Below are 23,282 nucleotides of genomic sequence, written 5' to 3' on the forward strand. Positions count from 1 at the left end.
AGCTTGGCTTGTTTAGCCTAACTAAAAGAAGGTTGAGGGGAGATATGATTGCCCTCTATAAATATATCAGAGGGATAAATACAGGAGAGGGAGAGGAATTATTTCAGCTCAGCACCAATGTGGACACAAGAACAAATGGGTATGAACTGGCCACCAGGAAGTTTAGACTTGAAGTCAGACGAAGGTTTTTAACCATCAGAGGAGTGAAGTTTTGGAATAGCCTTCCAAGGGAAGCAGTGGGGGCAAAAGATCTATCTGGTTTTAAGATTCTACTCGATAAGTTTATGGCGGAGATGGTATGATGGGATAATGGGATTTTGGTAAGTAATGGAACTTTAAATGTTCAGGGTAAATAGGCCAAATCTCCTGAGATGGGATATTAGATGGATGGGATCTGAGTTACCCAGGAAAGAATTTTCTGTAGTATCTGGCTGGTGAATCTTGCCCATATGCTCAGGGTTTAGCTGATTGCCATATTTGGGGTCAGGAAGGAATTTTCCTCCAGGGCAGATTGGAGAGGCCCTGGAGGTTTTTCGCCTTCCTCTGTAGCATGGGGCATGGTTGACTTGAGGGAGGCTTCTCTGCTCCTTGAAGTCTTTGAACCATGATTTAAGGACTTCAATAGCTCAGACATGGGTGAGGTTTTTCATAGGAGTGGGTGGGTGAGATTCTGTGGCCTGCGCTGTGCAGGAGGTCGGACTAGAGGATCAGAATGGTCCCTTCTGACCTTAGTATCTATGAATCTATTAATATCCGTTTAGTTTTAATTACTAAATAGGGGGTCAATATCACATTTGATTAGTATTTTTTCATGAAAAAAATTTCTAATTCTCATATTAGTTTAGTTTAATTTTACCCCTTTTTCTTATAGTAACTAACATTTTTTAATCAGTTACAAACAGCTTTGATTTAAGAAAAGGTTTGGAATACTCTGAACAAAAAGGTACAAGTAGTACAGTATGAGAAGCAGGTTATCATTTTTTACATATTGTAATTGGTATTATACTTCCCTTTTATCCAGATGGTTGTATTCTATTTTAAAATTATAATACCAATACTATAGTTAATACATCACTATGTATTTAACTGCTTGTAACCTGCTTAAAACAACACCCCAGCAAAAGTGTCTAAGTTGCTTTTTTTTTTTTTTGCTACCTTTTAATCTTTCTTCACTACCTATTCCTCTACTCAACTCTTAAAATGTTTACGCAAACTCCTGCAAAGTTAGCCTGTTCATAGCACATTGAATGAGTTTAGGAAGGATGGCAAAAGACATAATTTATTTTAATCCAGGAATCCTTTTTTCCCTCATTCTGTGTGATTTTGTCAATGCACATCTGCCCACTTCCCCACCAGAAACATATACTACCACCTTAATTTTTATTTCTTTATTTTTTTTTAATTCTAAGTGCATTAGATAAAAACTGTATATAAAATGTGATCAATAAATTAAGGGTAAAATACCAACTAAAACCATGCGTCTCTGGAACAGATGTTATATTACTGTATTGGATTATACACAGAACTCTGCCTGCCTACAATATTAAAAGCTCGTTATCCTTTCTTTATATTATAAGAAATGCATTAGCATAACCGTTAATGATTTTCTTCTAAACAGCAGCTAGAAGTTCACTCCATTTAAAAAACGGATGATAGTTTGGGTTCCTTATTTGAAATCTGTGTACTTTATGATGAGGAGGAGATTGTTCACAGCGGAGATAAAAGTATAGTATAAACCAAGTGCCTTACCTTTGCGTCCTGGGTATACATGAAGATAATATTCATAGTACAGATCAGGTTGATCCAGGTTTCCAAATGGCTCAAATTCCGCTTCTGCATTTTGGAAAAGATTCAACTTCACCAGCAGTGCTAGTCTCACAAACCATAGCTAAAATTGCAACAGGTATGAAAATCCCAGATCAGTTATTGGCTTCTATTGTAAATCAAACTTAAAAATTACTCTCAGTGTTTTAATCATTTCAGATCTAGTAAATTAAACAGTCAAAAAACTAATCTCAGATCTGCATGAGTAAAACATATATGCTTGTCATGTAGCAGTTTGGAGAAAAGTTAACAAAAAAGAGTAGAACCCAGGAAAATGATATTTTGATCAGTTGTGATGTATTGGACCCTTCAGTGGAAGTTTCTAGAGAGATCTGTATCATTAAGTTAGATGGAATAAAGGGGCCCAAAGAACCCCAAACAGCCCTAAAAATCGTCCAACACTTAAAAATTTTAAACAAAGCTTGGGGTTTGGTATACGGAGATCTCAGCCTGTTCAGTACCATGGCGGACATACAATTTAGATGGAAAAACAATTAAAGCATCTGAAATGTAAAATATTAAGTAAGGCTTTCATTTTAACAACATCTTTGTTCCCTCTGCCTTTAGCTGAAGTCTTAGGAAAAAAAAAACCCCATCCTTCTTGTCTGAGCATATCTTAGATGGTATTAAAGATGGTAACAACTGTCGTTCTGGTTGTGACATTATACGATTAAAATATGATTATGTAGATCATTGTTGCTACCACTGTCATGTAATTATAACAAATCTTGTACAAAATATGTCATACAAGGTGTTGATGGAAAATTTATGGTTTGCTGAGTATGATTGTTCAGTTTGCATGCATGTATCATGTTAATATCTGAAGTTATGAATACTGACTATGTACCTGTATTTCAAATGTGTTTGCTACTGTGGTAATATCCACAAGGCAGTTTACATCCAGTCTAGCCAGGCACCTAGGGAAAGCAGGTAGCAAGTGGAGGAGAGAGACTGCTCTTTCCTGCTTTACTCCTGGGGGAATTCTGAACCTCCACTGCTACCCTCCACTTGCTACCCTCTCTCTGGCCCGGTCTAGTTGAGACACCTCTTGAGATTCATAGATACTAAGGTCAGAAGGGACCATTCTGATCCTCTAGTCCGACCTCCTGCACAGCGCAGGCCACAGAATCTCACCCACCCACTCCTATGAAAAACCTCACCCATGTCTGAGCTATTGAAGTCCTTAAATCATGGTTCAAAGACTTCAAGGAGCAGAGAAGCCTCCCTCAAGTCAACCATGCCCCATGCTACAGAGGAAGGCGAAAAACCTCCAGGGCCTCTCCAATCTGCCCTGGAGGAAAATGCCATATTTGGGGTCGGGAAGGAAATCAGCTAAACCCTGAGCATATGGGCAAGATTCACCCGCCAGATACTACAGAAAATTCTTTCCTGGGTAACTCAGATCCCATCCATCTAATATCCCATCTCAGGGGATTTGGCCTATTTACCCTGAATATTTAAAGTTCCATTACTTACCAAAATCCCATTATCCCATCATACCATCTCCTCCATAAACTTATCGAGTAGAATCTTAAAACCAGATAGATCTTTTGCCCCCACTGCTTCCCTTGGAAGGCTATTCCAAAACTTCACTCCTCTGATGGTTAAAAACCTTCGTCTGATTTCAAGTCTAAACTTCCTGGTGGCCAGTTCATACCCATTTGTTCTTGTGTCCACATTGGTGCTGAGCTGAAATAATTCCTCTCCCTCTCCTGTATTTATCCCTCTGATATATTTATAGAGGGCAATCATATCTCCCCTCAACCTTCTTTTAGTTAGGCTAAACAAGCCAAGCTCCTTAAGTCTCCTTTCATAAGACAAGTTTTCCATTCCTCGGATCATCCTAGTAGCCCTTCTCTGTACCTGCTCCAGTTTGAATTCATCCTTTTTAAACATGGGAGACCAGAACTGCACACAGTATTCTAGGTGAGGTCTCACCAGTGCCTTGTATAACGGTACTAAAACCTCCTTATCCCTACTGGAAATGCCTCTCCTGATGCATCCCAAAACCGCATTAGCTTTTTTCACAGCCATATCACATTGGCAGCTCATAGTCATCCTATGATCAACCAATACTCCAAGGTCCTTCTCCTCTTCCGTTACTTCTAATTGATGCGTCCCCAACTTATAACTAAAATTCTTATTATTAATCCCTAATGCATAACCTTACACTTCTCACTATTAAATTTCATCCTATTACTATTAGTCCAGTTTACAAGGTCATCCAGATCCTCCTGTATAATATCCCGATCCTTCTCCGATTTGGCAATACCTCCCAGCTTTGTATCATCTGCAAACTTTATTACCACACTCCCGCTTTTTGTGCCAAGGTCAGTAATAAAAAGATTAAATAAGATTGGTCCCAAAACCGATCCCTGAGGAACTCGACTGGTAACCTCCCTCCAACCTGACAGTTCGCCTTTCAGTAGGACCCGTTGCAGTCTCCCCTTTAACCAATTCCTTATCCACCTTTTGATGTTCAATTGATCCCCATCTTCTCCAATTTAACTAATAATTCCCCATGTGGCACGGTATCAAATGCCTTACTGAAATCTAGGTAAATTAGATCCACTGCATTTCCTTTATCTAAAAAATCTGTTACTTTTTCAAAAAAGGAGATTAGGTTGGTTTGGCACGATCTACCTTTTGTAAAACCATGTTGTATTTTGTCCCATTTACCATTGACTTCAATGTCCTTAACTAATTTCTCCTTCAAAATTTTTTCCAGGACCTTGCATACTACAGATGTCAAACTAACTGGCCTGTAGTTACCCGGATCACTTTTTTTTCCTTTCTTAAAAATAGGAACTATATTAGCAATTCTCCAATCAGTCGGTACTACTCCTGAGTTTACAGATTCATTAAAAATTCTTGCTAATGGGCTTGCAATTTCAGGTGCCAATTCCTTTAATATTCTTGGATGAAGATTATCTGGGCCCCCCGATTTAGTCCCATTAAGCTGTTTCAGTTTTGCTTCTACCTCAGATATGGTAATATCTACCTCCATATCCTCATTCCCATTTGTCATGCTACCATTATCCCTAAGATCCTCTTTAGCCTTATTAAAGACTGAGGCAAAGTATTTGTTTAGATATTGGGCCATGCCTAGATTATCTTTAACCTCCACTCCATCCTCAGTGTTAAGCGGCCCCACTTCTTCTTTCTTAGTTTTCTTCTTATTTATATGGCTATAGAACCTTTTACTATTGGTTTTAATTCCCTTTGCAAGGTCCAACTCTACTCGATTTTTAGCCTGTCTCACTTTATCCCTACATGTTCTGACCTCAATTAGGTAGCTTTCCTTGCTGATCTCTCCCATCTTCCACTCCCTGTATGCTTTCTGCTTCTTCTTAATCACCTCTCTAAGATGATTGCTCATCCAGCTTGGTCTACAACTCCTTCCTATGAATTTTTTCCCCTTTCTTGGGATACAGGCTTCCGATAGCTTCTGCAGCTTTGATTTAAAGTAATCCCAGGCCTCCTCTACCTTTAGATCCATAAGTTCTTCAGTCCAATCCACTTGCCTAATTTCCTTAATTTTTGAAAGTCAGCCCTTTTGAAATCAAAAACCCTAGTTGCAGATTTATTTTTGTTAATCCTTCCATTTAGTTTGAACTGAATTAGCTCATGATCACTTGAGCCAAGATTGTCCCCTACAACCATTTCTTCTATGAGGTCCTCGCTACTCACCAAAATTAAATCTAAAATGGCATCCCCTCTAGTCGGTTCAGCAACTACTTGATGAAGGAATCCATCAGCTATCGCATCTAGGAAAATCTGAGCCCTATTATTATTACTAGCACTGGTCCTCCAGTCTATATCTCGGAAGTTAAAGTCTCCCATGATCACGCAGTTTCCATTAGTATTTACTTTATTAAAGACATTAAAAAGGGCTCTATCCATATCCAAATTAGATCCCGGAGGTCTATAGCACACCCCAAGCACTATCGTAGGAGAGGCTTTACTAGTTTTCTTCCCCAATGTAATTTTTGCCCAGACGGACTCTGTCTTATCCATTGTATCGCTTCTTATTTCTTTACATTCTACCTCATCATTGATATACAATGCTACTCCACCCCCTTTACCTTTGTTTCTGTCTTTCCTAAACAGCACATACCCTTCAATACATGTAGTCCAGTCATGACTACTATTCCACCATGTTTCTGTTATCCCTAGAATATCTGGTTTCGCTTCCTGCACCAGTAGCTCTAGTTCCTCCATTTTGTTATCTAGGCTCCTCGCATTGGTGTACAAACATCTTAATTTTTGCTGTTTGGCCTCGCTCACATTTTGTACCCTATTAGGCACAGTCATTCTACAGCCAGTATAACCTATTAGACTAGTAGCCACACCGCCCTCGCTCCTTATATACATTCTCCTACCCACGGCTGTATCCTTTCTTACTTCGTCTTCTTCCCTCTCAATGCTAAAATCTGGCGTGGAGATTTCCTGAACATCTCCTATCCATCTTCCCCTAATTCCTAGTTTAAAGCTCTCTTTATCAGTTGTGCCAGCCTTGATCCTAGAAGTCTATTTCCTTCCCTACTCAGATGAAGTCCATCCCGAGAGAACTGTCCTCTGTCGGTGAATGCCTCCCAGTGGCCATACATCCCAAAGCCCTCCTTATAGCACCACTGCCTAAGCCATCTATTGACAGTCATAATCTTGTCAGACCTTTGTTGCCCTTCTCTAGGAACAGGAAGGATCCCGCTAAAGGTCACCTGAACCTCAATTTCCTTAAGCGTCTTGCCCAGCCTAGCATAGTCTCCCTTAATACTTTCCAGCGAGAATCCAGCAGTATCATTTGTTCCCACATGAAGGATAATTAGGGGATTCTTTCCCGCTCCCTTTAGGATCCTTTTCAACCTCAGGTCTACATCCCGTATCTTAGCACCCGGAAGACAGCACACTCTTCTATTCTCTGGATCAGCTCTAGTTACAGGCCTGTCTATTCTTCTCAATAAAGAGTCCCCAGTCACATAGACCTGCCTGATCACATAGAGATCAGGATGACGAAGGCCCAAGGTCCCAAGAGACAGAGGGGATGGAAGCCATGAGGGTGAAGCTTGTTCCCGTAGCCAATTTCTCTCCCAAAGTCTCTTTCTTTAAGGACTTCAAAAGGGAGCGATGGGTGGAATAGCCCACATCCTCTTTATTTTGTCCACCAATTAGGCCTAGCTTCCAACGCATCCGTTAGGGTCCATTGATGTCTGGTTCCATACTTAGTTCTTTACGGGTATGATCTTAACACAGTTCTTGAGTTACATCAAGAAAAGGAGTACTTGTGGCACCTTAGAGACTAACAAATTTATTAGAGCATAAGCTTTCGTGAGCTACAGCTCACTTCATCGGATGCATTCAGTGGAAAAAACAGAGGAGAGATTTATATACACACACACAGAGAACATGAAACAATGGGTTTATCATACACACTGTAAGGAGAGTGATCACTTAAGATAAGCCATCACCAGCAGCAGGGGGGGGAAGGAGGAAAACCTTTCATGGTGACAAGCAAGGTAGGCTAATTCCAGCGGTTAACAAGAATATCAGAGGAACAGTGGGGGGTGGGGTGGGGGGGAGAAATACCATGGGGAAATAGTTTTACTTTGTTTAATGACTCATCCATTCCCAGTCTCTATTCAAGCCTAAGTTAATTGTATCCAGTTTGCAAATTAATTCCAATTCAGTTGGAGTCTGTTTTTGAAGCTTTTTTGTTGAAGTATAGCCACTCTTAGGTCTGTGATCGAGTGACCAGAGAGATTGAAGTGTTCTCCAACTGGTTTTTGAATGTTATAATTCTTGACGTCTGATTTGTGTCCATTCATTCTTTTACGTAGAGACTGTCCGGTTTGGCCAATGTACATGGCAGAGGGGCATTGCTGGCACATGATGGCATATATCACATTGGTAGATGCGCAGGTGAATCACATGATATGCCATCATGTGCCAGCAATGCCCCTCTGCCATGTACATTGGCCAAACCGGACAGTCTCTACGTAAAAGAATGAATGGACACAAATCAGACGTCAAGAATTATAACATTCAAAAACCAGTTGGAGAACACTTCAATCTCTCTGGTCACTCGATCACAGACCTAAGAGTGGCTATACTTCAACAAAAAAGCTTCAAAAACAGACTCCAACGAGAGACTGCTGAATTGGAATTAATTTGCAAACTGGATACAATTAACTTAGGCTTGAATAGAGACTGGGAATGGATGAGTCATTACACAAAGTAAAACTATTTCCCCCTGGTATTTCTCCCTCCCACCCCACCCCCCACTGTTCCTCTGATATTCTTGTTAACTGCTGGAATTAGCCTACCTTGCTTGTCACCATGAAAGGTTTTCCTCCTTCCCCCCCTGCTGCTGGTGATGGCTTATCTTATGTGATCACTCTCCTTACAGTGTGTATGATAAACCCATTGTTTCATGTTCTCTGTGTGTGTGTGTATATAAATCTCTCCTCTGTTTTTTCCACCAAATGCATCCGATGAAGTGAGCTGTAGCTCACGAAAGCTTATGCTCTAATAAATTTGTTAGTCTCTAAGGTGCCACAAGTACTCCTTTTCTTTTTGCGAATACAGACTAACACGGCTGCTACTCTGAAACCTGAGTTACATCAATAAGTCTTTTTGTTTGGACTAATTCAGTCTGTCTCCTTTTTGCACCTTTTTTCCAACATTTGGTGCTATAGGTTATTGAGACACTTTATAATCTTTACTCACTTCTCACAGTTGAGATCACAATTAGGCTAGGTCCAATTAGCACAACAGGCCAATATTGCAAATCTGGTTCTAAGCCTCATTACAATTTTCAAGTTATTTTACCAGAAATTTCAGATAACTATAATTCAATAAATTTATATGTTCATTTTTCCTTTTTTCTGCAGTTTTAAAAAATTGCTCTGACTTTCATGAACTTCCATGATCTTGCTAGTTACTAGCAGAAAAGAATAAGAAGAGTGGTATGTGTTTTCAGGCAGTAACATTTTATAAATCTGAATATCTGTCATTCTTCCATGAAGTTTTACTGATTTAAGGTTCTTAAAAGGTAAGTTTAGCAACTTGTGTCAACATGATCACAAAACATGTTTACAACATCTGTATCAACATTATCTAAAATAACCAGATTAACATTTGTATAGATTGTCCATTTTAGAGAGTCATCATAATCTAATTATAATGATTATGAAGGAAACAAACAGCATGAACCTTTGGAGATACTCACATTGGTCAAAAGAAATTAAGTATGCTATATTGCTATATGTAAATGTGTGTAATCAACTTACTTATATTAAGCAGTCATTTAAAGTAAAATCTATTTTCATATAACTAGATGAGAGAACTATTTTGTGTACCAGTAGGGTACAAGTTTAGATACTGATCCAGCAAAGGGATCTGACTACACTGAAGAGTCTGCCCATGCGGATTCCTTTACAGGAATGGGGCCTTAACCACCTCATATGATTGTAATGTGACCATACCTGCAAAGAATCTGTTGTATGATTAGTAGGTAGCCCATTTTTGCCATAGCCTTGACCATGGGCAGTCAGAAGTCGTCCACACAGGTCAACTGCTGCTCTCCAGTTTTTGCTGTTCTGTGAAAAAGAATGAAGTAACCAACCAACAAATGAGATACTAAAATGCACAGCTGCTTATTTTGCCTGAAGCAACTATATCTAGCCATTAGTAAAAATGACAAGGTAGGTAAAACTGGCCAGTAAAAAGTGTAATTAGGAACCTATGTAATTAGGCAAAAAGTGAAGTTGAGCATGAGATATAGCTTAAGATCACTAAAACAGAAGTATACACAATGTATAAAAACATCACAGGCGTTTTCCAGTTAAAGCCATCTATCATATTTTTCTAATCCGTCCACAATACTCAACACTTTTCGCCATCTCAAAGAATGTAGAATAAAAACAAGTCATATCCTATCCATTTTACCCAAAGTACTCTATATTATAACACATTTAGGGTCTGATGCTGTTCCTATTGATTTCAATAGTGGAGGATCAAATCTTTGGTGAAGTTCATTCAATCACCAACTGAACACAGGATGTCTAGTAACAATTAACAATGAGGGAGGAGAAAATAGTTTGTTTTTTAAGAGAATAAATGTAAAATTTAAAATTACAGATTGCAGGGTTGTTTTTTATTTAAACATTTGAATTCACATTTAATCTTTCTCAAGGGCAAACACCATCTGATACTTAAATATTTATGTTCATAGATAAAATCAAAAGAAAAAAAATCAACCTCAGCTCAGTTCAGTATGTTGCACTCACATATCATGCTTTATAACTATGCACTTGCTAGCAAATTTAAATTTCTACCTTGTTGTGTACTCTACTGAAGCCTATTAAACAGCAAATAGATTTCCAGAGACTTTAACCCGGACTCTGGAGCAACTATTGATATTCTCCAAATGTCAAAATTTTTCTGTTTTGAAGAAAAGCTTTAATGAAGATTACTGTATATTATTATTATTATCAATCAACATCATCATGTATTATTGTACTGTCTAATAGCCCTGCTACAGATTACACTACACTTCATAACGAAAGAGTAAATCACTATTTTTTTCCAAAATAAAATCTCTTACATGTAATAAAAATAATAATTAACAGAATAGGAAGCTGCCATACTGACAGGGATGAAGGTTAAGGTGCAGAAAATGCAGTTGGATTGAATGCATTAGACACACCTTTCAAAATTTTAAAAATGAAGATTCACCCGTAAACAGTATTCTCTAGGATGACCTGTGCACATTCACATTCTTGGGGTGCACTGATGGTGCATCTTGAACTGGAGAAAACTTCTAATAGCTGTGCATACTGAAGCCTTCTTTTTGTTCCTGCCCCACTCCTTGCTGTTGTGAATGTTCAGAGGACAGAGCTATAAGAGAGGGCATAGTGCAATGACCACTTAAGTTCCTTCTAGCACCTCTTTAAGTCCAAACTGAAATTAGGACTCCAAGCGGGGAAGGTGGGAAGGGAGTGAGTGTGTACAGAACTAATCTCAAAGTAACCTTAATTTCTTCTTGAAGTGACCTTTACCCATTCCCACTTGTTGGAGTTTAGTAAGCAGTACTCCTCCCTGGATAGTGGTACAAGGAAGTCGAGTTAAATAGAGTTTGTAATACTGCTTTACCAAATTGTGCATCTGATCTAGATGCCAGATCTAGGGAATAATGTTTTGTGAAAGTATGAACTGATTTACAAGTGGTAACTCTACAGATTTCTAATATGGGAATGTCTAAGGAAAACCATAGACATAACCTTCACTTTAGCCAAGTATACTCCATGCCCTTCTGGAAGAAGAACAGCGATGTGTTTAAAACACACATTAGTACAGAATCTAACCAACTTACAATGGCATTGGGAGGAAATTTCTTGAAGTTACGTCTTTTCCCCTAAGCGACAGTCTAGGTGATTTCCTATATTCCTTAGGCTTATTAATGCTCTCTTAGCATCTGAAGTGTGTAACTTAACTTCCCAAGTGAGTGTGAGAAATACAGAAAAATACTGGCAATTTTATGGACTGGTTTAGATGGAATTCTGTTACAATCTTGGGGAGAAATATCAGATGTGGACAAAGGACCACTTTATCTTTGTGACTGCAAAAAGGGAGTGGTGTTAGCCATGAGTGCCTGCAGCTTGTTCATTAGCAGATGTAGTAGCTACAGTAAAAGTTTTAACTGAAAGATGTCCCCAGTTTCATTCTCCCATAGATTTGAAGAAAGGTTTCATGAGCTGACTAAATACTAGATTGAGGTACCATGTACATCCAGGTTCTCTGTTGGGTAGACATTTATTAACCTCTTCAAGAATTGTTTTACTATATCCTGGCCGAATTCAGTTGTTTGCTTTACTAAGCTATAATAAAAGGAGATGGCTAGAGACGTACTTTTTCCAATGATATGGAGAGTCCCAAGGATTTCAAATGAAGTAAGTAATTCAGCAGAGAGTGAGTAAGAGCTGAAATTGGGTTTATGAAATTGGGTTGGTTGCCCATAAAAAGAACCTTTCCCATTTGCCATCATAACACCGGATAGTCTAGATCTGTAAAAGTCCTAAGGCCAATACTTTCAAGTGGAGAGATCTAGGTCCAGCTGGCAAATCCAATCTATCTGCTGGGCCTGGAACTTCAGGGAGAGACAGATAGTCTTGTGATAGCTGCAGGAGATCCAAGAATCATTGTTGTCTCATCTACACTGGAGCAATCAAAACAATTCTGACCCTGTCTTGTTTAATTTGGAGAGTCCTCAGGAAAATAAGAGGAATTGGAGGGAACACCTAGACGTGACCTACCCTGCAGTCTAAAAGAGACACATCTGAAATAGACTGGTTGCTCTGGGGCAAAACCTTTGACATTTGGAACTGTGTCTTATTGTAATCATGTCCATCTCCTGAAGAGGCTGTTCAGTGTTAGGATCACAAGTGGGAAAGGTTCTTTTTATGGGCAACCAATAAAAGCATAAATCCAATTTCAATTCTTATTCGATCTATACCCCCACAGGGAGATATTTTCTACTGAATTCCTGAGCAACCACTGGCATTGACTGTGTAAGCCTCTGCTCAGCTGACTTACGTTGTCCCTGTCTGCAAGGTGGTGAGCTATAGGATGAATTTGCTGTAGCATGCACCACTGACCGAGAGCTATGGCCTCTTTGCACAGTTGGCTGGAATGTGCTCTAGTCTGCTTGTTCGTGTAAAATATTGATGAAGTATTGTCAGTAACTATTTGAGCCACTCTGCTCTATAGCTGAGAGAGAAAGGACTTGAAAGTCTAATACACTGCCTTTAATTCCTCTAATGTGATGACATCATCATCATCTTCATCACCTGGACCCATGGAAGATGACCTTGAGGAATTCCACCATGATTTCAACAATTTCCATCCCATCATCAACCTCAGCCTGGACCAGTCCACACACTACGGTGCTAATAAGCAATGGTCACATAAACACCACTGCTCCACCTTCTGACCGCTATTCCTACCTACATGCCTCCAGCTTTCACCCAGATCACACCACACAATCCATTGTCTACAGCTAAGCTCTATGATACAACCGCATTTGCTCCAACCCCTCAGATAGAGACAAACACCTACAAGATCTCTATGAAGCATTCTTACAACTTCAATACCCACCTGCTGAAGTGAAGAAACAGACTGGCAGAGCCAGAAGAGTACCCAGAAGTCACCTACTACAGGACAGGCCCAATAAAGAAAATAGCAGAACACCACTAGCCATCACCTTCAGCCCCCAACTAAAACCTCTCCAACGCATCATCAAGGATCTACAACCTATCCTGAAGGACGACCCATCACTCTCACAGACCTTGGGAGACAGGCCAGTCTCTGCTTACAGACAGCCCCCCAACCTGAAGCAAATACCACACAACAGAACCACTAACCCAGGAACCTATCCTTGCAACAAAGCCCGTTGCCAACTCTGTCCACATATCTGTTCAGGGGACACCATCATAAGGCCTAATCACACTATCAGAGGCTCGATCACCTGCGCATCTACCAATGTGATATATGCCATCATGTGCCAGCAATGCCCCTCTGCCATGTACATTGGTCAAACTGGACAGTCTCTACATAAAAGAATAAAGAATAAATGGACACGAATCAGACATCAAGAATTATAACATTCAAAAACCAGTCGGAGAACACTTCAATCTCTCTGGTCACTCTATTACAGACCTAAGAGTGGCTATTCTTCAACAAAAAAACTTCAAAAACAGACTCCAATGAGAGACTGCTGAATTGGAATTAAGTTAATTGTATCCAGTTTGCAAATTAGGATTGAATAGAGAGACTGGGAATGGATGGGTCATTACACAAAGTAAAACTATTTCCCCATGTTTATTCCCCCCCTGCACCTCCCACTGTTCCTCAGATGTTCTTGTCAAGTGCTGGAAATGGCCCACCTTGATTATCACTACTAAAGCTTTTCTTCCTCCCCCTCCCTGCTGGTAATAGCTCATCTTAAATCATCACTCTCCTTATAGTGTGTATGATAACACCCATTGTTTCATGTTCTTTGTGTATATAAATCTCCTCGCTGTATTTTCCACTGAATGCATCCGATGAAGTGAGCTGTAGCTCACGAAAGCTTATGCTCAGATAAATTTGTTAGTCTGTAAGGTGGCACAATACTCCTTATCTTTCTTTTGGAATCAGAAAGTACCTGGACTAAAGCCTTGCCCCTCAAACTCTTCAGAAACTTCCTCTATGGCACCTGACTCAAGTAGTAAATGGACTTCTGATCTTAGTGAGTTCTTTTGAAAAGAGTTCCTGAAGAGGGATGTGTAAGAATGGTGGAAGGGAGGGAGTGCATAGAATTGAATGCAGTAATCCTACTGGACAATCTGCAAGATCTGTGGTGATAGCAGATTAAGGACCTAAAAAACAGGAGATGTAGTTTTAAAATGAAGGGATAGCAACTTGTAGGTTTAAAACTAACCTGGGATTCTCATGCGTCTTGTAAAACCTGAGTAGAAGGGGCCAGAACAGAGGGAGATGGTCTTCCTTTAGCCCATGGTTTATAATTTGCGCTTCTCTACTGTTGCTGAATAGTAGGCTCTTGTGGGTACTGCTTCATTATAAATGAACAGGAAGTAGAGGAGGGATATGGTTGCCTCTGGTAACAAAAAGTTGGTACATCAGATCTTTTCCTGAGAAATTCTCAGGAACACTGCAGGTTCAACTTCTCTAGAACTCTGTCAGTTCAAAAGCTAAACAGCACTTCACTATCAAATGGGAGATCCTCTATCTGGGTTTTTGTTTCCAGAGGAAGTCCAAACAAATGTAGGCATGAGTGGTTATTCAAATTAATTGTGGATGCCACAACAGCTCCACATACCACATCAGAAATGTTAAAGGATGCTCTCAAGGCATGCATAGTCAGAGCTGTGGCCAGTTTTCTTTGGTCCTCAGGTAATGACTAGACAAGCAGTGCTATTTTTTCCCCAATATGTGTATGTGGAAACTACTATCTGATAGGTTACCACTGTAATGTCCAAATGTGGCAGAGGAGAATATACTTTCCATACAGAGTCTTCTCACCCTCTTTAGCTGAAATGGCATAGTGGAGTTGCTACTCTTCATCTCTTTTAGTGGCAAACACTACCAATGAATCTGGAGCTGGATGGTCTGGATAAACAAGAACTTCGCAAGTGACAGATGGTTAACTACTCCTGGTTCAGATGCTGGGTTTAACTAGGTATTTTTGCTGGCGGCAATAAACCATCCAGAACTGAAGGGTGAACCCAAACACTGAAAACTGGGTGTACAGTTTCCTTTAAGATTAACAAAGAGATGTTAAAGTAGAACCATCCTTTGAATGAGTTTGTGTAACTGGAGCATACTTTCTGGAGGGGAAGATGACGACGTATCCATGTTGTCATCTGGCAAAGTTTGAACATCTGGCTCTGTATCCAGAAGTTCGATAGGCCTCTTTAGTTTTTCTTTGGACAGCATACTGGGGACAAGCAAAGGAGACTCTTCCTTTGGTATTAGTATGAGTGACAGATCCGAATAGGATGGTTCTAGGATGGGGCATTTCCCCTGTATCTTTTCGGGAGAAACCTCCAATTGCAGCTGCCTTTCTTCAACTCTTTAATTCAGGGCAACACATAGGGAATGGCCAAGATGGTCACATTGCCCCTGGTAGTACCTCTCAGCAGGGTGGATAAAAATCAATGATTTAAAATAATAAAAATAGAATTGATTTTTATTTAAATTTGATTTTTTTGATAAAATGCTTTTTGAGGGGAAAAACCCTATGTAAAGATAGTTTTAATTAAGATACATTATATGGATAATCCCATCATGGAATAGGGATTATAAATTCTAAAGTATAAGACAATATATTCATACCATGTTTAAGAAAAGTTTTGTAAATGAGTTCCAATCGTTCATGGATTAGGGACCCAATTTTATGGGGTTCCAGGGGCTTCTGTATAGATTATTTAGGTTAATCTTTCTATCTACCCAATGGGGCTCAGAGCTCAGTCTAGAAGATACCATCAGAGATGCTTAGTTTTGCAGTTCTCAAACTGTGGATTTGTGTCTCCAGAGGTAACATGCTTGTTAACAGCAAAAAATATTTGTAAATAAATAAATATATAGAGGTGAGAAATAACAGACCTCAACCCTATTGTCCCTCTGCAAATTTGCGTACATAAGAGTCAATCCCTTACCTCTCTCTAAAAGTGCAAAGTTTCAAAAAGTTCTATGAATAGAAGATGGTTGGGTGCAGAATAGATCTGGAAAAAGAGAAGAAGCCTGGAGATAAATGAGAGAAGGGAGGGACAGGCAGTAGAAACAAAAGTGAACCTGTTTGAGCTGCATATTTCAGAAGTTTTGAGGTTTTTCCTGAGTGTAGCCTTCGTTTATTTGAGATCTACCACACCATTCTCTCACTAAGGGAAAACCTCTGGGAGCAGGCCACAAGAGAGATCCAGTTTGGGAATATTTTAATGAAGTTCCTCTACCTCTGGTTAAGACAAGCATAAGTGCAAAATGCAAACAGTGCAACCAAGAAATGCAAGGCCCAGGTGCCCGAATGAAATAACATCATGAGAAGTGTTCCTTTTCAGGAGGAAGCTGCATTGAAGATGATGAAAGGAACATGTCTGAACATGCAGGATCTTCAGGTCGGTAAACTTTTTATTTCATACTTCTTTCTCAAGGACTGCCTGTCTTCCTTCTGGACTACTCTTGAATTCTCATGTTTGAGCAAAAAATATAGTTGTTACTCTATGGTACTATCATTTTTGATGCAGTTGTGATAAAAAAATAAATAGCTGAAAGAGGCAAATCTTTCTTTTACAATTTCACCTTTAAATTAGTACTGTCAGTAAATTCAATGAGTAATACTAAATGAGCAGTATGATAATAATTAAAAAAACTATATTGACTTATTTTGTTTAGAAGAATCCATCCTCAACCTACAGGATTCTAAAGACCTTCAAGATCACCATCATTTTCTATAGTTTCAGAGTTATCTGCCAATGATAGTATTTCTGTCACATCATGTACGTCACACAGCCACAGTATATAACCTGTGGAAAAAAAGAAAAAAAAAATCTCCATCATCCAGAAACAACCACAGATAAGTTGCAGAGAGGTAGAAGTTTGTGATAAGAACCAGCAGATTACAAAAAGAAGTAACTGATGAAAAAAATCGCCCAGTTTGTTTATGCAACAAACTCTCCTTTCTGTATGATTGAGAACCCACATTTCATTAACATGGTTCAGTCATTAAGACCAGGATACAGTTCACCCAACAGAGCAGATGTCACAGGCAAATTGCTGGATAAGGTGTATGAAAGAGAAATTGAGCAGTGTGCAAAAGGTCAAGAGGGTAAAATTGTTAACCTGAGTCTTGATGGGTGGAGCAATGTCCACAATGATCCTGTTGCATGACCTTGTATGACAACAGAAGAAGGGAATGTCTTCCTTACAGAAACAATTGATACATCAGGAAATGCACACAAAGCAGAATACTTACAAGTAGTAGTAGTAAAAGCTATAACAAACTGTAAAAAAAAATTTCAAATGTCTAGTATGCAGTATGGTCACAGACAATGCTGCAAATGTATACAAGATGAGAAGAAATTATTTAGAAGAGAGTCCCCACGCTAACAACATACAGTTGCAGTGCTCATTTGATGCACCTCCCAAGCCAAAAACTTCAGTGTTACAGAAGTAAAGGCCAATGTTGTTGAAATTGCAAAATACTTCCGTAACAACCACTTTGCAGCAGCTGCTCTGAAAAAAATAGGAGGAACCAAGCTAACTCTCCCACAAGACGTGCGATGGAACTTGGTAGTGGACTGTTTTGAGCACTACATCAAGAACTGGCCTAATCTGATGACAGTGTGAACAAAAAATTGTGAAAAAATAGATGGTACTGTCATAGCCAAAGTTCTCAACATTGGATTTAAGAGAAATGTTGAACACATGCTGAGTATCCTAAAGCCTATTTCTGTAGCCTTGAACAAAATGCAGGGAAATAGTTGTTTTATTGCTGAACCTGTTGAAATTTGGAAGGAACTGAGTGAGAGCTTAAAAAGAGAACTATGCAATGACAGAGTTAAATTACAAGCATTAAAAGAAAAAAAAAGGGACAAGCACTATCTCTAGCTCATTTAAGGTTATAACAACCAACAAGAATGCACTTTTATGTAGAAATCCATGATTAAATTGAGTCTTCCTGACTAGTGATTTAAATCAAATCCACCCTACCTTTCAGTCCTGCCAGTACCCAGTAGGAAATTTACTGTTACAATTCCTGGGGAAGGAAGGTCAATCTAACAACCTGAAATCTTGGAACATACTGTCTTGACGGTGCTCTCTAGGTTCCCTGATTTTGGAGTTGAAGCATTTTTCAGTGATAATGGCTTGGTTAAATGAAAAACCAAAAGGGGCGAGAGAGATTGCTTGAGGAACCAGTAGTAGTTTGACAGTGGATTCGCCTATCTCCAGGGAGGTTTGCATCGACAGGGAAACAGGTTTAGCTTTGTATTATTTTATTTCTCTCTCTTTTATCTTTAAGCATCAAGAATAACGTCTTTGGTGCTACACGAGGGGGCCCTCCGATTCAAAAGCAGTTTTGAATGAGAATGTTCATTACTTGATGCAATGAACCTGAGGCATCCTGGTTACTGTGGATCCAGTAGGAATTGGCTGTTCCAAGGAAGTATTGGGTGCCTTATTATGGCTGTAAAGAGGCTTTGAGCATGGAACCAATGGACTCGGATTTGGGGCAGGGTGAAAATCTATAATATGGCCGTGGTCCTCAACTGTCCACCAATTTGCTCTACTCTAATTTCTGAGGACAGAGTCTTATAAATATATTTTTACTTTGGTGCATGGAATGGAAGCACTGGATCCTGAGGGTATGCTTTTGAGGATTAGCCCTTTTTTAGGCCCACTCTCTGAATGTGAAGAACTTGGAGGTGAGGGGTATGGAGTTCAAGAGCACTCCAACAGATGCTGCTACTAGAATGTTCCATCAGTCCAAGCTGCACTGTGGATGCATCCTAAGGATGGGAATGTGCAGAGGCAATTAAAAGTTTTATGGTTTTATTTTTTTTAAATATTTTTTACGGAAAGGAAGCAAAATGACTCGAACTGACACTAGGGAGAAAATTAAGAAAAGAGAATGTAAAACCAAAGCCCAGATTTGGTTAGGACAGCAATACCTTCCTTAATATTCCTTCCTTTGGAAAAACTGTCATGGGATCTTTTAAATTTCCTCAGTTTTATGGATTGCCTGAAAGACCGATTTCCAATATACTGGGACTTTGTTTCAGTACTGATACATGCAGGAAAAGAAGTCCCTATTGAGTCATCAATACTACTGACTTCAGGATGTAAGCTCCCTTGGAAGTCTCCCTCCTAGTTACTGCTCAGGACCAACCTTGATTATTTTATGAATTCTGGTGAGTTTACAGCCAGAGGACACCGGATTGTAGGAACAAGTGTCATCTTTCTCTGTTATATGAAAGGGGGTTTCAAAGAGGATGGTTCTAGACTGTTCTCAATGGTAGCAGATGACAGAACGAGGAGTAATGGTCTCAAGTTGCAATGGGGGAGGTTTAGATTGGATATTAGGAAAAACTTTTTCACTAAGAGGGTGGTGAAACACTGGAATGCGTTACCTAGGGAGGTGGTAGAATCTCCTTCCTTAGAGGTTTTTAAGGTCAGGCTTGACAAAGCCCTGGCTAGGATGATTTAACTGGGACTTGGTCCTGCTTTGAGCAGGGGGTTGGACTAGATGACCTTCTGGGGTCCCTTCCAACCCTGATATTCTATGATTCTATGATTCTATGAATGAGGTATGTCCATTTTCCTAACGAAGGTTATATAGACCAGGTGACCAATGAGCTAGCCCTTAATCTATGGAGACCTGACCTCAAATCCTGATTCAGTCAAAAAATAAACAAATTTGGTTCTCTCTACCAAGTCTCGGATGGACAGCCATTCACTTTACAAAACCCCTATACAATTATGGAGACTGACAGTCTATTCTCAAGAAAAACTCAAGAGTAAGGTAGAAGATAATATTTGTAATGGACATCAGAGTTGTGAAAAGAAGTTCATAGCTTGTGGACAGTCATCATATCTGGCTTTAATGAGAATCCAAATCACCCCCCAGAGAGCAAAGAAAATTTATAACATTGTTTACTGCAACGGAAAAACCCAGTTCCATTGCCATCGAGTGATTTCAAAGACACAGGAAAAATCAGGCCACCCAAACTTCTATCAGACACAATTAATGCTGTTCATGTAGAACTGTAAACAGATGCATGCTCTCCTCCTCTGGACTTCAAAAAAAAAATCAGATGGAGAACTATTTGAAATTGCTTAAACGATTAAAAAAATTAACTGAAGCTGTTTTTAAAAGTAAAACTTCCAAGTTTTTAATGTGCCATATAACTGTAAACCAAATGTATTATATTTGACAAGATATATAAAAGCATAATATTAATCTTATGCATAAGTAATAGTATGTCAATACTTTTATGTCAATACTAAATGCTCACAGGGAAGTCTAACTCTACATGTCAAACCATCAAAGTGATTAAAATGTCCTCCTCCACTAGTTTAACATTCTTCTCTGTAAATTCCAATGGTAGACCACTTTGACGTTACTTAGGAAAATGTTTTAAGTAACCCTTTTTGGGCTAACCACTTAAAGAAATTATGTTCACTAAAAGCACTAATATACAATAAACACTCATATATGGCATTTATCAAAAACTCTTAGTACCGTCACAAAGATTGTAAACATGTTGCAATGGAAATATCAAATGTGTGCCATATCTAGTAACAAATACAGTGGTATTTATTCAAAGGGAGGTAAAAAGTTAATCTATGGAATGGTTGTGACTAACACCATTAATGTTTATATGATCTAAGCATTATTTTACTTGCTACCGTAAAACAAAATAATGTTGCATGGATAGGCTCTCTCTAATAAATAAAAGTAAATGAGACAGTTGCATGCCCATGCACTATAATAATAAAAACATTTTGAGAACTAAACATTCGGTTTGTAGATTTCAGTTAAGATACATAAATGCTTATTACCTTTTATAGACTTGTAACTTTATTTACAAATTACCACTACTGTACTACATCAGACATATAGATTTTAAAAACTGGTTGCTAAATTGCTACTGAAATTTTGTAGTCCTCAGTGCTCCGAGTTGTAAAACAGTCTGATAGCAAAACTTCCTGAACTTTTTGTACTTCTCTACCAGTATTCAGTGGTATTCCAAAGCAAAATTTCAAAATTGTGAAATGCAAAACATTGCTCAAGAGCTTGGTAGTGGGATATAAATCCTTTCATCTTTAAATTATTGGCCTGAATCCACCTCAAGGCAGCTATGATCTGAGGTCAATACAATCTGAAGGCTATTTTGTGAGATAACATGAATTCAATTTTGTGATCTCAGTTCAGTTTCTGGGGTCAGTTGTCAATGTCACTATAATTGTTGCTACTGTTGGCAGTCTCAGCAGAGAGGCTGAGGACTTGGTGACTGAACCACCTTCTCACCTCTGGAGACAGTTCCTCAAGTTCAGAGTTGAGGTGCATTGGCAGGACAACATGAGTAAACTTGCAGAGTCACCGTCTGGTATGTACCTGCTGCAGACAGGGCTTTATTAGGGTTGTCAACCACAAGCACTAAATTTACCTCCAAAATTTCCTTTATAAAAGGATTGATGGGCAAAACATCAGGCTTTTAAGCAAACACCAGGGGCAAAATCCTGACCCCAATGAAGTCAATATCAAAATTCCCATAGACTTCAACAAGATCAGGATACCATCCCCAGAACTAAGTAGGCAAGCATTTTCTATACATGGCACCTCCTAGAATAAGAATAATATTTTGATATGAAGGTGATAATGGAATCAGAAAATGGCTATGGTAAGATTCACAGCAAGTATGTCTATTTAGAAGACATCACAGGAGACTGTTTTTAGACTATGGCCATATTTAAATCAATAAGCGACATGTTAGAGTTTTTATACTACTAGCCAAAGTAGATATTTCAGATTGGTTTATCAGCCACTCTTATATAACAGGGTTTAAAAAAAAAAAGTCAGAAATTAGTCCAGAATCAAGTTTAAAAAAAATTAACACTTTTTCCTCTTGGAAAATAAAAAAGAAAGCTAAAATTTAAGATCTCATTGACAAAGAAAAATTTAGAACTTCTATAAAGAAGATTGCAGAATACAATTATATTATCCACTCGAGAACAACTATTTGCAAATGGAGGGCCAATGAGGATGAATATACAGACTTCTAGATTTCTGGCCAAGTGGCTGCTACTTTATTAATTAATTCTATAACATGACATCTTCTCAAGGCAACCTGTCCTATCAGCAGTCAAAAAGGGGGAAGGCAACAGATGCTCCAACTGTCACAGCCTTCCTTTCTTTGATGCTCAAATCTGGAGCATCACAGTCCCGGGGCTTAAGAGCCCACTTAAAAACTAAGGTAACAACAGAATTATCATTATGTCGCAGTCCTACAAGTCTGCAGCCCAAAAGAGCCTACTGACTAAAAGGTTACTTGACCTGATAGGAATGATCACACATCCAATCTCCTCTCCTGAAAAAGATGCGTTGTTTCTTAATTCGCAGAGAAAGGGGGCTTCCCCCAAACATCTGAACCTCTATGGTTTGGAAAGAACTAACCACCAAAATAATAACTACCACACAGAAAAGGAGCATCTAACACCCTTACCGCCAGCACCTACAGCCTAAAGTTGTAATCTTCTGAAACAAACAACATATCAGTAAGTCTCACAATTCCTGGCCTGATTTGTCAACACTACAATCCTCAAAATACCCAGCTAACTGTATGCAAAATTCTCAGGATGCCCATGCCAAATGACTGCTGAAGTTCAAAGTTTCTGTTGGTAATATTTATTATCATACAGCTGAAAGGTCAACCAAGAATGGGGACCCCCCCCCCACCATGTGCAGAGTAGTAGACTCTTCCTGCCCCAGAGAGCTTACAATTTAAACAGACAAGACCGATACAGGGTGGGGGGAAGCGGTACAAGACACATGCAGTGTGGAAGGAACAATGCAATATCAGAAAACATCATACTACTTCCATGATTTTTTTTTTATTATTATTGTTGGGGTGGGAGTTACTTGGAAGTGAATAAGCTAAATAGGAAGGAAAGGAAGAGTGGGGAGGACAAGGGGTCAGAGGTACAGTCGTAGAGTGAAACTGATGTGAAGAGACTGTGAAGGAGGGCGAGGGTTGAAGCAACAGACAATGAACACAGGACAGAGAAAGGCCAGTCAAAACTGTATAAAGTTCACCAAATGTCCAGAGCATTCACTGAATTCTTTGCCTGCTTCTGCTCCTACTGGCTGGAATCCACATTAGCCCTGTAATTCCTTCAAATCC

General features: G+C 39.2%; 1 protein-coding gene across 2 annotated transcripts in view; it reads right to left on the reverse strand.

Moving 5' to 3' along the window:
- The window catches only part of TRAPPC12 (trafficking protein particle complex subunit 12), a 105,979-nt gene that overhangs the window by 65,062 nt on the left and 17,635 nt on the right, over positions 1-23,282 (reverse strand). For both annotated transcript variants that reach the window (XM_038394567.2, XM_043510295.1), the window contains exons 4-5: positions 9,309-9,422; positions 1,750-1,888 (exon numbers count right to left, since the gene is read on the reverse strand). In XM_038394567.2, the coding sequence (XP_038250495.2) occupies positions 1,750-1,888; positions 9,309-9,422 (253 nt within the window). The remainder of the gene's footprint in view (positions 1-1,749; positions 1,889-9,308; positions 9,423-23,282) is intronic.

Source organism: Dermochelys coriacea, chromosome 3 (assembly GCF_009764565.3).
Source record: "Dermochelys coriacea isolate rDerCor1 chromosome 3, rDerCor1.pri.v4, whole genome shotgun sequence".
In the NCBI taxonomy this organism is placed as follows: Eukaryota; Metazoa; Chordata; order Testudines; family Dermochelyidae; genus Dermochelys; species Dermochelys coriacea.